This window comes from Sprattus sprattus, assembly GCF_963457725.1.
Source record: "Sprattus sprattus genome assembly, chromosome: 20".
Lineage (NCBI taxonomy): Eukaryota > Metazoa > Chordata > Actinopteri > Clupeiformes > Clupeidae > Sprattus > Sprattus sprattus.
Window position 1 is genome coordinate 17,677,638 of NC_137918.1, and position 15,000 is coordinate 17,692,637.

At 45.5% G+C, this 15,000-nt stretch overlaps 3 protein-coding genes across 3 annotated transcripts in view; 2 read left to right on the plus strand and 1 right to left on the minus strand.

Annotated features, from left to right (window-relative positions):
• The window catches only part of bzw2 (basic leucine zipper and W2 domains 2), a 23,498-nt gene extending 22,341 nt beyond the window's left edge, over nucleotides 1-1,157 (plus strand). The window contains exon 12 of the mRNA XM_080859136.1: nucleotides 658-1,157. Within this exon, the coding sequence (XP_080715262.1) occupies nucleotides 658-686 (29 nt within the window). The 3' untranslated portion in view covers nucleotides 687-1,157. The remainder of the gene's footprint in view (nucleotides 1-657) is intronic.
• A 608-nt stretch (nucleotides 1,158-1,765) lies between these two features.
• Nucleotides 1,766-13,029, plus strand: rbbp4 (retinoblastoma binding protein 4). The gene is made up of 12 exons (XM_080859135.1): nucleotides 1,766-1,883; nucleotides 2,707-2,854; nucleotides 3,603-3,748; nucleotides 4,269-4,442; nucleotides 4,831-4,946; nucleotides 6,793-6,953; nucleotides 7,536-7,662; nucleotides 8,662-8,739; nucleotides 9,225-9,301; nucleotides 9,503-9,560; nucleotides 9,700-9,810; nucleotides 11,680-13,029. Exons 1-12 carry the CDS (start codon nucleotides 1,868-1,870, stop codon nucleotides 11,740-11,742), a joined length of 1,275 nt encoding a protein of 424 aa, XP_080715261.1. The 5' UTR covers nucleotides 1,766-1,867; the 3' UTR covers nucleotides 11,743-13,029.
• A 915-nt stretch (nucleotides 13,030-13,944) lies between these two features.
• The window catches only part of sync (syncoilin, intermediate filament protein), an 11,965-nt gene continuing 10,909 nt past the window's right edge, over nucleotides 13,945-15,000 (minus strand). Inside the window, exons 4-5 of the mRNA XM_080859205.1 lie at nucleotides 14,945-15,000; nucleotides 13,945-14,073 (exon numbers count right to left, since the gene is read on the minus strand). The exon at nucleotides 14,945-15,000 is cut by the window's right edge and continues 69 nt beyond it. Coding sequence (XP_080715331.1) covers nucleotides 13,983-14,073; nucleotides 14,945-15,000 — 147 coding nt within the window. The 3' untranslated portion in view covers nucleotides 13,945-13,982. The remainder of the gene's footprint in view (nucleotides 14,074-14,944) is intronic.

Here is a 15,000-nt window from a genome sequence, read left to right on the forward strand (position 1 = left end):
GACACACACACACACACACAGGACACACACACACACAGGACACACACACACACACACACAGGACACACACACACACAAAGGACACACACACACACACACACACACACACACACACACAAACACACACACACACACACACACCCTCAGGAGATGGAGATGTTTTAGAGATCAAACCTCAGACACATAGAAGAACTTATACGGATATATGAAGTGACAGTAATGATAGTGGTGATATATTATGTGTTTCATATGGATATATGATGTGGGGTTAGAGTAATGATAGAGGCTTCTGGGTATTGGAGTCTTCTGTGGGGTTAGGGTTATGAACAGAGGCTTCTGGGTATTGGAGTCTTCTGTGGGGTAAGGATTATGAACAGAGGCTTCTGGGTATTGGAGTCTTCTGTGGGGTAAGGATTATGAACAGAGGCTTCTGGGTATTGGAGTCTTCTGTGGGGTAAGGATTATGAACAGAGGCTTCTGGGTATTGGAGTCTTCTGTGGGGTAAGGGTTACGTTAATGATGTGGGATCTGACAGTATGACCCTTTATGTGCACCCTATAAAAATAATACAAATGCGCCTCTTCCTTTGTTTCCACTCTTTCTCTCTCTTCATTTTTCTCTCTTCCTTTTTTCTTCTTTTTTTCTTCCTTTCTGCAGAATCTGAGTCTGAGGGAGAGGAAGACTAGCTCTGGGGTCGTGACCTCTGCCCTGTGACCTTAGTGCCCCGTTAGTCCCCCCCCCCCCAGGCTCTCCAGGCTCTTCAGGCTCTGTCCCCCCAGAGCTCCTCACACAGGCCAGTAGTTAAGCCTCTATCACGCCACCCAGTGGACACTGTCTGCCAGTGCTTCTCAAGTACAGCAGGACACAGGGGCTCTATGGTAGAAGATCTACACCTGATCAAACAGACTTGTGTATGTATCTATGGTAGAAGATCTACACTTGATCAAACGCACTTGTGTATGTATCTATGGTAGAAGATCTACACTTGATCAAACGCACTTGTGTATGTATCTATGGTAGAAGATCTACACTTGATCAAACGCACTTGTGTTTGTATCTATGGTAGAAGATCTACACTTGATCAAGCGCACTTGTGTATGTAACTTGGCAATGCTTGTTGTTCTCTTTTTAATAATAAAAAGGATGTTTTGTATGTACACTTTGCTTCAAGGGTCTCCGAGTTCCTCATTGGCTGTAATATAACCTGTCACCACCGATTGGCTCAAAAAGCCTGGATCCACTGCAACCATCATTGCTTTACTTAGACTGTGACTCAGAAAGGGTTTATTCACGTGCCAAGATCTATGTAGGAGCAACACTATCAGGCTTGGTACACAGACTAAATAAACACTGACTATGAAAATGTAAAAGGAAATTTTAAAATAAAAGTGTCATAAGATGTAGGCCTACTTAGGTAACCAATGTGGTTTTAGAAATAGGTGAAGCCACTGAAAACACTGACAAAGTCGCAGAAAGGCGCAGGAAATGCAAAATACCTGATATAAAAATAGAACAGAATACTTTTTTTTTTAACTCATTTTAAGAATCACTGAGCATTAATTCCAGTCATTTTGTAAACCGAATGACGTAAAGTGATCTTGTGCATCCCACTCACAAGATGGCGATGTGAATCAGAAAGTTGACGGATCCGGATTCCGCCAAAGCAGAGTAGCGATCTGTTTCCTCTGCTGATTGGTGGGCAGCAGAGAAGCGATCTGTTTCCTCTCTGCTGATTGGTGGGCCGACTCCGCCGAGTTGGCGCGAACGTGCACGGTGTAGTAGCGAGACAAAGAGCATCCTGCGCATTTTAATGTTATTTATTGATCAGCGGATATTTCTACATTCGTTTTTCATAGATTAAGTGGCCATGGCGGACAAAGAAGGTGAGTTTACACCATAAGGATTGCACTCAATTGCTATGAAATTGTAATATTAAGAGGATAGACGATTAGACACCGCAATTAAATGGCAACGATTAGGCGGCTACGGACTCCATGTCACTTTACTACGCAGGCCGAATCGCGCCACATTGTTAATAAGCCGGCACGATACTTTGTTATGATTTTCACCTTTTTCATGACTTCGTCTGTGAATATGGTAACTTATTACAACACCGGGGCTGTTTGAACATTCTGCGAAAGGCAATTTCTGCATGCTACTAACGTTAGTTGTTAAGCATTCGCTCGTCTTAGCATGTTAGCTAGCCTTGTTGACTCTTTTGGCTTGAAATGAATGAAACTAACTAGCCAGCTAGCTAACAGTAACCGAACGGCATTATTGGGGGGAACATAGCTAGCTGCGTAAGCCTGGTAGCTAAGGCTAAATGTCTCTTTTACAATCTGATTGGAGCTATCTGTCAATTTAATTTCAAACAATTGCGGTTTAACTGTTTCCAGTTACTTACTTCATCAGGTCGATGATCTGTCAAACAATAGAACTTAGACTCGCTAAGCTTCATTAGCGAGCTAGCTAAATAGCTGTGTGCCGTAGCTCTACGCTACCTAATGAAGCTGAATTGGTGCCGTACTCAGCCCGTTAACTTTAACAGACTTATTCCATACTTATTCATTTTAATTTGGCCAAAGTTAGCCTACTTCTAAAGTGGTGGCCCAATTGTTTGGGAACAGTGGGCTGACACTAATACGTGACGAGAGAGTCGGCTAACTATTTTGGCGCTCTGAACCCCTGTTCGTTTTGTGAATGCAGCTGCGTTTGACGATGCCGTGGAGGAGAGGGTCATCAACGAGGAGTACAAGATCTGGAAGAAGAACACTCCCTTCCTCTACGACCTGGTTATGACCCATGCGCTGGAGTGGCCCAGTCTCACGGCGCAGTGGCTTCCAGACGTCACCCGGTGAGTCCGGTACACACACACTCACAGACACACACACACACACACAGACACACACACTTGTTACATGTTTGCGAATGCAGATCGGCCCTCAAATCACGGGCGATGAGAGTCAACTGCAGGTTAAGTTTAGCTGATGAAGTTTAGCTGATCTAGACATCTGCCCCATCTAGTCATCTGTCTGATTCTGAAAGTGCCAATGATGTGGAGAGTTGAGTTGTTTACTGGTTAAAAAAAGCTTAATGCAGATAGAACAGTAGACCAAAGTTGTGTGTGTGTGTGTGTGTGTGCGCGCGCCCCCGCACATACCTGTAGGTGTAATGTTAAAGGAGCGCTAGAAAGTGTGATGTTAGCATCAAACTGTTGATAGTGACTTGACATGCACACCTGCGACTGTGATTGTGGTGATTGTGACTTTGTGTAAGTGCGTGTGTGCCTGCAGACATGTAGGTGTAATGTAAAAAGAGTGCTAGACGTGTGTGTGTGTGTGTGTGTGTGTGTGTGTGTGTGTGTGTGTGTGCGCATTCCTGCAGACATGTAGGTGTAATGTAAAAAGAGTGCTAGACGTGTGTGTGTGTGTGTGTGTGTGTGTGTGTGCGTGCGTGTGTTCCTGCAGACATGTAGGTGTAATGTAAAAAGAGTGCTAGACAGTAGTTATGTAAACATAAAACTTTTGTTAGTAAGTTGACCTACACCTGCCCATTGTGACCCGATACTTTGTGTGTGTGTGTGTGTGTGTGCGCGTACACAGCCCCGAGGGGAAGGACTACAGCGTGCACCGGCTGGTCCTCGGCACACACACCTCAGATGAACAGAACCACCTGGTCATCGCCAGCGTCCAGCTGCCCAATGACGACGCCCAGTTTGATGCCTCGCACTACGACAGCGAGAAAGGAGGTCAGCCTAGCCTAATGCTCTTCAGCACACACACACACACACACACACACACACGACATGATGTTAACTCTTTTCTGCACACACAAACACAGGCACGCACACAAAATTATGTAAATTATTTGCTACACACACACACACACACAACATGATGTTAATTCTTTTCTCCACACACACACACGATGTTAACTCTCTTCAGTGCACGCACACATGATGTTAATTCTTTTCCGCACACACACACACACACACACACAATGTTAACACTTTTCCGCACACAACCACACACACACATGATAACTGTTTTCAGCACACACACAAAATCATAGCTCTTTTTAAAATGATGATAACTCTTTTCTGCACACACAGACACACACACCCAAACCATGATGATGACTTCTCTCTCAACTCAACATGACACTGCTCTGATGCCTGATGGTGTGTGTGTGTTCCAACAGCTGGAGTGTTTTGTGTGTTTTAATGTCCGTCTTCTCGTGTGTGTGTGTGTGTGTGTGTGTGGGTGTAGAGTTTGGCGGCTTCGGCTCGGTGAGCGGTAAGATTGAGATCGAGATCAAGATCAACCACGAGGGCGAAGTGAACCGGGCGCGCTACATGCCCCAGAACCCCTGCATCATCGCCACCAAGACCCCCACCTCAGATGTGCTCGTCTTCGACTACACCAAACACCCCTCCAAACCTGGTACACACACACACACACACACCCTAACCCTAACCCCAATCCTAACCCCCACCAGCGACATGCTCGTCTTCGACTACATCAAACACCCCTCCAAACCTGGTACACACACACACACACACACACACACACACACACACCCTAACCCTAACCCCCACCAGCGACATGCTCGTCTTCGACTACACCAAACACCCCTCCAAACCTGGTACACACACACACAGACTCACAACCACTTATCTGAGGACACCCCCCCCCCCCCCATATTTAGTGTGTGTGTGTGGTCAGATCCCTCTGGAAAGTGCTGTCATATTAAGTGTGTGTGTGTGTGTGTGTGTGTGTGTGTGTCTGTGTGTGTGTGTGTGTGTCTGTGTGTGTGTGTGTGTGTGGTCAGACCCCTCTGGAGAGTGCTGTCCTGACCTGCGTCTGCGGGGTCATCAGAAGGAAGGGTACGGCCTCTCCTGGAACCCCAACCTGAGTGGCTGCCTGCTCAGCGCCTCTGACGACCATGTAAGGAACACACTCTCGCTCTCACACACTCGCTCTCACACACACACACACACACACACACTCACTCTCATGGGCAAACACACACACACACACACACACTAGGGCTGTCAACGAATTTTCTAAATTCGATTATATATATTCGAATAGTTGTTAAAAACAGAATTTCAAATGTGAAAATTAATATTCGAAAGGGGCGCGACTCTCTGCTTAGCGGGTGGGCACGAGCCTGAGGTCAGGGACGGGTCACAGGAGACCCACTGTCTGGCACAGCGTCACTGCTGACAGTTGACTTGCTTGGAAGATGGCAGAAAGTGCAGAACCCAGCTTGACCGCTCAGAGAATGTGATTGTAACCCCCAAAATCTATAGCGTGATGGCTGGAAATATTTCGGTTATATTGGTCAGTTGCTGGTAAACTTGTTGAGCCTACAGCTAAAGTAGTGTTTAAACTATGTAGCCTAGAGTTAGCTTACCATTCACCAACTAGCAACTTGAATGAGTGAAAGTGAATATGGCATAATATGTGAAACCTCAGCGAAACAGCCACGTCTGGAAACATATTTTGCACCGTCCGCCACAAGTTCGTTGTCTGCGGCACGGTACATCTCCAAAATGTGCACCCAGGTGAATATGGCATAATAGGAGGAACTTCAGCAAAACAGCCACGTCTGAATACATATTTTGTTAAATATGTTTGCTGCACACGACAGGAGGCCTGCGCGCAAAAATGTATTTTGTTCATATGTAGGACATGAGGCCGATCAGTGTGGTGGATGGGAAAGGCTTCAGGGAGTTCAGTGAAGCACTGTAGCCTATACGTGATACAGTATATACCAATAGAATCGTAGAATTGTATAACAGTGTGTGCCTCATTTTATTTAACGTTAACAGAAACATTACTAGTGTGGGCTATTCACTACTGTACAGACTGTATATTGCATGAATAAAATAGACTAGATAGGCTTCAACAGCTTCATGCACTGGTTTGATTATTTTGTGTTTCATGCCAAGGAAAAGTTCCATGTTTAGCACAGCTTGCTCGAACACTCAGTGTCGGTTTTATACTGTAAAACTTCAATTAAATGTTAATAATATTTGTTTCAATCACTGAATGAAGCCTGCCATATTTGGGACAAGACTCGCAACCTTAAATTGCTTGCACAAAACTCTTGATCAGCACTCAGCATTTGTTTATTGTTGTCGTTCATTTAAACCGCTATACGCAGAGAGCGCATCGATGTGGGAGAGAGAAAGAGAGAGAGAAAAAGAAAGAGTGCATGTGCGAGCGAGAGGCCAAGGTCTGCGGTCTTGGCCATTAGTTCATTTTACTTTTATGTTTGTGTAGGTAATATGTTGTTAACTATGTTTAAACTTAAATAAATTACCTATACAGGTAGTTATATCTCGTATTAATTTGGCCGGTTATTGAATTGCTTAATGCGCAACCAGATATTCAAATATTTTCGAATATATGTTTGTTTTTTTTTTTGTTTTTTTTTACGGAATATTCGAACGTCATTTTTGAGCAGTTTTGACAGCCCTAACACACACACTCACACTCTCACACACACTCTCGCCCTCTCTCGCTCTCTCACACACACACTCTCGCTCTCACACACACACACACACACACACACACACACTCACACACACACCTAAACTGTGTGGTAATATGAGAGACCCTAACCCTCTCTCCTCCTCCCAGACGATCTGTCTGTGGGACATCAGCACGGTGCCTAAGGAGGGGAAGGTGGTGGACGCTAAGACCATCTTCACCGGAGACACACACACACACACACACACACACACACCTAACCTGTGTCTGTCTCTATCTCTCCTCCTCCCAGACGATCTGTCTGTGGGACATCAGTACGGTGCCTAAGGAGGGGAAGGTGGTGGACGCTAAGACCATCTTCACCGGACACACGGCTGTGGTGGAGGACGTCTCCTGGCATCTCCTGCACGAGTCCCTCTTCGGATCAGTCGCCGACGACCAGAAACTCATGATGTACGTATGCTCTCTCCATGTCTCTCTATTCCTCTTTTTCTCTTTCTCTCTCTCTCTCTCTCGATCTCTCTCTATTCCTCTCTCTCTCTCTATCTCTCTCTATTCCTCTCTCTCTCTCTATCTATCTCTCTCTCTCTTTCTTTCTCTCTATCTATCTCTCTATTCCTCTCTCTCTCTCTCTCCTTCTCTCTCTCAAGCTCTCTCTCTCTCTCTCTCTCTCTCTCTCTCTCTCTCTCTCAATCTCTTTATTCCTCTCTCTCTCTCTCTTCTTTCTTTCTCTCTCTCTCTCTCTCTCTTTCTTTCTTTCTTTCTTTCTCTCTCGATCTCTCCCTCTCTCTCTCTCTCTCTATTCCTCTCTCTCTCGATCTCTCTATTCCTCTCTCTCTTTCTTTCTTTCTTTCTTTCTTTCTTTCTTTCTTTCTCTCTCTCGATCTCTCCCTCTCCCTCTCTCTCTCTCGCTCTATTCCTCTCTTCCTCTCTATCTCTCTATTCCTCTCTCTCTCTTTTTCTTTCTTTCTTTCTCTCTCTCAACGTGTGTGTGTGTGTGTGTTGACCCTGTGACCCTGTTGTCTCCCTCCTCAGCTGGGACACACGGTCCAACAACACGTCCAAGCCCAGTCACGCGGTGGACGCCCACACAGCCGAGGTCAACTGCCTGTCCTTCAACCCCTACAGCGAGTTCATCCTGGCCACGGGCTCCGCAGACAAGGTCAGAGGTCACGCCTAACCTTAACCTTTAACCTTTAACCCCTACAGCGAGTTCAACCTGGCCACGGTCTCTCTCCGCAGACAAGGTCAGAGCTGGTTAGCACACCTCCTCACTTACCTTGGGAGGTCAAAGTTCACACCTCCACCCTAACCTGGGGAGGTTAAAGTTCACACCTCCACACTAACCTGGAGAGGTCAAAGTTCACCCCTCCTCACTAACCTGGAGAGGTCAAAGGTCACCCCTCCTCACTAACCTGGAGAGGTCAAAGTTCACACCTCCACACTCACCTGCACCCCTATAGAGCAAGCACAATGGCAGCAGGGAGAAGGGAGACTCTTAGTCAGGAATGAACCTTTAGCAGAACCACGGCACATAAGGGGGGACCCATCCGCTTGAGGTCGCCCAGGAGGAGATAGGAAGGGGGGAGGGAAACAACAAGTGGTAGATGTACATAATACACATCATATGGTTTATATATGATGCATACAAAAACAGCTGTGTGTGTGTGTGTGTGTGTGTGTGTGTGTGTGTGTGTGTGTGTGTGTGTGTGTGTGTATGGAACAGCTTAGTGGGTATACAGTGTTCTCATAGGGTTACTGTTACGAGGTAAGGGGAGTAAGAACAGAGAAACAATTGTTGACATGAAGATCGTTCCCTTGTACTCCGGTACTATTTTATATGCATATTTATTAATTTTTTGTATTATTTATTTGTTTTTTCAATGTATTAACTCTTCATTGTATCCTCTGCACCATTGTTAATCAGGGTCTTATTCCTCAATGGGTTTTCCGAGGCTTAATTAAATCAATTAATCAATCACATGTGTTCAGTCCTGTCTGGCTATCAGGTTGACCTCTCTGATTGGTCCTTTCTGATTGGTCTTCTGTGATAAGTCCTCTATGACTGGTCTCTGTGATTTGTCCTCTGTGATTGGTCTTCTGTGATTGGTCCTCTGTCATTGGTCGTCTGTGTCTGACGTGTTGTTCCTGGTCCTGACAGACGGTGGCGCTGTGGGATCTGCGTAATCTGAAGCTGAAGCTGCACTCCTTTGAGTCGCACAAGGACGAGATCTTCCAGGTATGATCAGCAGACGAGCTCACACACACACACACACACACATACACACACACATACACACACATACATACACACACACACACACACACACACATACACACACACCACACACACACTCTCACACTACACACTTCACACTTCACACTACACACTTCACACTTCACACACTTCACACACTAACACTTCACACTACACACACACACTACACACACACACCACACTCTACTTCTGTCCCACCCCACCCCACACACACACTACAGCTGTCTCACCATGTCCCATTGAAAACAATCAGTGCTTTATTTCCAAAAAATAAATAAACAATAGAACAAAATACCCCAACAGCCAATCAGAAGCTTCTGCTTCTATGATGAAACAATAGCACTGGGATGTGGGAGGTTTAGATGTGACCTCGGTGTCTGCCCTCAGGTCCAGTGGTATGACCTGTGTGTGTGTGTGTGTGTGTGTGTGTTAATCCTAACCCTCAGGTCCAGTGGTCGCCCCATAACGAGACCATTCTGGCCTCCAGCGGCACCGACAGGAGACTCAACGTGTGGGACCTCAGGTAGGGGACGCCTCCTTCCTCTCGTGTGTGTGTGTGTGTGTGTGTGTGTGTGTGTGTGTGTGTGTGGGACCTCAGGTAGGGGACGCCTCCTTCCTCTCGTGTGTGTGTGTGTGTGTGTGTGTATGGAGTATCACTCAACAGCTGCATGTCTTGGCCCATATTTGTGTGTGTGTGGATTCTCATGAATATTTGTGTTTGCAGTAAAATTGGAGAGGAGCAGTCGCCTGAAGATGCTGAGGATGGACCTCCTGAGCTGCTGGTGAGTCCTGATCTCTCTCACACACACACACACACACACACAGACATACACACACAGACCACCGTGCAGCTACCACACTCACACACACAGATACACAGATCAGGTGTGTGTGTAGCTGACGTCTTCTCTCTTTCATCAGTTCATCCATGGCGGCCACACTGCCAAGATCTCTGACTTCTCCTGGAACCCCAACGAGCCGTGGGTGATCTGCTCCGTGTCCGAGGACAACATCATGCAAGTCTGGCAGATGGTAAAGACCACACACACACACACACACACACACACATACACTACACTACACTACACTACACTACACTACACTACACTACACTACACTACACTACACTACACTCACACTACACTACACTCACACCCATCGCATCCAGAATACGGCATCTATGGAATTTGTGTTAGTTAGTTCTTTTTAAATTGGGGGGGGGGGGGATTAACGTTAACCCATATCAACCACACACACACTCGACTATTAACGTTAACCCATATCAACCACACACACACTCGACTATTAACGTTAACCCATATCAACCACACACACACTCGACTATTAACGTTAACCCATATCAACCACACACACACACACGACTATTAACGTTAACCCATATCAACCTGATATATTGTATATTTCGCCTAACTTAAAAAAAGTGGCATTAATGATTATATTCTAGTTGACCTCAGCAATAATAAAATGACAGTGAAAGGAATGAGGTAAAACAATTTTTTTTTTATTAAAATTAAATCTAAACATACTCATGTGTTTCAGAGGTGCTCAGACTTGTACAAAAACACATTGTAAATATTTTGGAAGTATTCTTTTTTTACTCTGAACCTTGTAAACATGTTATGGTGTTTGCTCCACATAGGTGAGTTTAGCATTCAGAAAGTCTTTGTGGTTTCTTTAGTAATTATACGTAATTTAGAAAGTGACACTTTCTTCAGCAAACCACAAAGAATGTTGATGAGTTAGGTCTGAATGTACCTGCGATTGCCACCCCTGATTGTCACGTCCTATGACCCATCTGTCTAATCTAATGGCTTGTGAACATGGATGACCTACTATACGGGACCATAATTACTTCACGGGAGCCTAATATTAAATTCTGCTCAGACAAAAAACTCCAAACGCCGAAGTATGTAGCCTAATAAAATTAGCTCTGAGCATGATGTGTTTTTTATAGTGCTGTCAAACGATTAAAATATTTAATCGCGATTAATCGCATTTTTGTCATAGTTAACTCAAAATTAATCGCGACTTTCTATTCAGTAGCTTTTTATCATCCATTTTGCTGTATCGCGCTCACTTAAAGGTAACGTTAGCCTACTGCACAGTTTGGGAGAGCAAAAAGAACGTTTTTTTTTTTTTTTTTTACGACGCGTTAATCACGTGATAAAAACAATTACCGCCGTTAAAATGGGCTTGAATATGCCGGAAATAACGTGTTAAACTGACACCACTAGTTTTTTACTGTAGAATAGTCTTAGCGACATGAAGTAATTTATATGATCCAAAATCGACTTGCCTAGTTGACGTTATTAGCCTAAACTCAGAACTCTGAGCAAAATATGACCTGCGTTTAGCTCCCTATAAGTTACTCAACAGCATTCATTACAATAGCTAGTCAAAGGAATAAAAACATTCATCACAGATATCCATAAATAATAATATTTTACTCTGGTAGTGTTCATGATTGATCCCCTCCTGTTAAACACACACACACACACACACTCACCCACTCACTCACCAACTCACACACACACACACACTCCTGAACCACACCTCACCTGAACCCTGCTCTCTCTGACCCACACCTTACCTGAATCGCGTCTTCTCTTCCAGGCGGAGAACACGCACTCTCACACACACACACACACACACTTACACTCACTCCTGACCCACACCTCACCTGAACCCTGCTCTCTCTTGCAGGCGGAGAACACTCACACACACACACACACACACACACACACACACACACTCACACTCACACTCCTGACCCACACCTAACCTGACCCCTGCTCTCTCTTGCAGGCGGAGAACACACACACACACACACTCACTCACACACACACACACACCTAATCTGACCCCTGCTCTCTCTTGCAGGCGGAGAACATCTACAACGACGAGGACCCCGAGGGTGCCGCCGACGCCGAGGTCCAGGGTTGAAGAACTTCCAGAACCTTTAGCTCCTCCCCCTCCAACACAATCCTTATGACCACACCCCATCCCATGGTCACACCCCCTCATGACACACCCTCTCCTGACCACACCCACCCCACCCCACCCCACCCTGAGAGAAAGAAGTCAAACTCAAGCTCACTAAATACTGCGGCGTGTTTCTCACATCAGAAAGCCCAGGTGTTTTGTATTGTGTAAAAAAAGTATTTTTCTAAACGGATTGGTTTGTCCCCGCCCCCCATTATCAGAGGTGGTCATGTGACGTGCCCTGATTGGTTAGTGTGCTTGGCCTTCTGTGAGTGCTGTTGACCTCTGACCTCTGAGCTTGGCCTTCTGTGTGTGCGGTTGACCTCTGAGCTTAGTGTGTCTCCTCCCTCAGCTGTTAAAGCTGGGCAGATGCTAATGCTAGCGGCTAGCACCATCACCCAGCTGTTAAAGATGAGAAGATGCTAACGCTATTGGCTAGCACCTCCCTCAACCGTTATAGATGGGCAAATGCTTATGCTAGGGGCTAGCACCATCACCCAGCTGTTAAAGATGAGAAGATGCTAACGCTAATGGCTAGCACCTCCCTCAGCTGTTATAGGTGGGCAGATGCTCATGCTAGTGGCTAGCACCTCCCTAGCTGTTAGAGATGGGCAGATGCTAGTGGCTAGCACCTCCCCAGCTGTTAGAGATGGGCAGATGCTAATGCTAGCAGCTCGCTTCTCCCTCAGCTGTTATAGATGGGCAGATGCTAATGCTAGCGGCTCGCTTCTCCCTCAACTGTTCAAGAAGGATCGATGCTAACGCTAGCAGCTAGTACCTCCTCAGCTGTTAGAGATGGGCAGATGCTAATGCTAGCGGCTAGCACCTCCCCAGCTGTTATAGATGGGCAGATGCTAATGCTAGCAGCTCGCTTCTCCCTCAACTGTTAAAGAAGGATCGATGCTAACGCTGTTAGATGGGCAGATGCTAATGCTAGCGGATAGCACCAGCCCAGCTGTTAGAGATGGGCAGATGCTAACGCTAGCGGATAGCACCAGCCCAGCAGGACTCATGGAGGGCAGATGTACTCTCTCTTCATCTTCACATTTAGACCACCAGCATCTCTCTCTCTCTCTCTCTCTCTCTCTTGCTCTCTCTTTCTTTCTCTCTCTCTCTCTCTCTCTCTCTCTCTCGCTCTCTCAGCAATGACTTTTCTACTTCTTTTTTTAAGTATTTGTCCCCGTGGTTTTGTTTATTGTCTTTTTATTAATATTGTGATACACTTGTGACCTTTTTTCTGTGTTCATCTCTTCTCTCTGTCAGTCAGTTGTACATTATGAATAAATTGTTTTCATTGAGAGTTGGTCAAGCCTGGTGATTTCACTGGAAGAAGGGACCCGCTTGATGCACGCTATATGAGTGACCCAGCGGTGGTGTGTGTGTGTGTGTGTGTGTGTGTGTGTGTGGGGTCCCCCGCCCCACAGCTGTGTGGTGGAGGTCAGGGGATGTCTTATGACTGAAGAGCACTAAGCCAGACACACACACACACACACACACACTGAAGAGCACTAAGCCACACACACGCACACACACACACACACTGAAGAGCATTTAGGCAGTCTGGAGCCTTTCATCATCTCCTCCTGTGTTTACTCCCTCCAGAGCGATGCCCATATATGGCCCTGAGGCTCCACTGAGCACAGTTATGAAAGCACGCACACACACACACACACACACACACACACACAGTCACAAAGTGTCATGAGTCTCCTCTGAGCACAGTTATGAAAGCACACACACACACTCACATACAGTCACACACACACAGTCACAAAGTGTCTCTTCTGAGCATGTTGATGAAGGCACTCACACACAGTCACAGACACACACACACAGTCACAGAGTGTCCAGAGTCAAGGCTTTTATTATTGGGACCCACTCCGATGAGCAGCATGTTCTAGAATGTTCAGTGTACTACACAGCAGTCACTCAAGGTTCTAAACTAAACACTCAGTGGTGTCTCCATTCTGAGAGCTGCTTCCCCTAACCCTCCCCTACACACACACACACACCCTCCCCTACAAACACACTCTCCCCTAACCCTCCCCTACAAACACACCCCTAAGATAGAAGGAAACCTACTTCGGCTACAGTAGATGTTCATGCAGCCTTTCCTAATGGTATAAAATACAAGCAGAAGCTGTTCTATGTTGACTAATACGTCACTGAATTTACCCCTACACACACACACACACCCAGCCTCAGGTCTGAACCTCCACCATGGAAGGCTGCTGGTTGCCATGGTCTCCTAGGGCCTGGGGCTCCGCCTCCTCGTGGTCTTCTGTTCTGTCTCTGCACACACACACACACACACACACACACACACACACACACACAGACAGCAGCATGACGCAACAGGTTTGAGAAATGAGTCATACTTTTACACTTCATTTAAAAACAACATATAGCATATATTCATAGGTATAGCATATTACTTGTGATGTCATAGATGTAGCATATTACTTGTTAATTCATAGATATAGCATAATATTTGTGATGTCATAGATATAGCATATTACTTGTGATGTCATAGATAAAGCATATGACTTGTTAATTCATAGATATAGCATAATACTTGTGATGTCATAGATACAGCATATTACTTGTGATGTCATAGATATAGCATATTACTTGTGATGTCATAGATGTAGCATATTACTTGTTAATTTATAGATATAGCATAACACTTGTGATGTCATAGATATAGCATATTACTTGTGTTGTCATAGATATAGCATATTACTTGTGATGTCATAGATATAGCATATTACTTGTTAATTCATAGATATAGCATAATATTTGTGATGTCATAGATATAGCATATAACTTGTGATGTCATAGATGTAGCATATTACTTGTTAACTCATAGATATAGCATAATATTTGTGATGTCATAAATATAGCATATTACTTGTGGCTCTACTTAAGTGTCTGCCCTTTCTGTAGAGGCAGCTAGTATTTCTACACATGCACACACACACACACACACACACACACACACACACACACACACACACTCTCTACAGGTGACGCGCACACACACACACACACACACACACACACACACCTGTAGACGCAGAGCTGCTCCATGAGGCTGTTCTGACCTATAGAGGCAGGTAGTATTAATACACACACACACACACACACACACACACACACACACCTGTAGAGGCGGAGCTGCTCCATGAGGCGGTTCTTCAGGGCCTCCATCTCATTGGT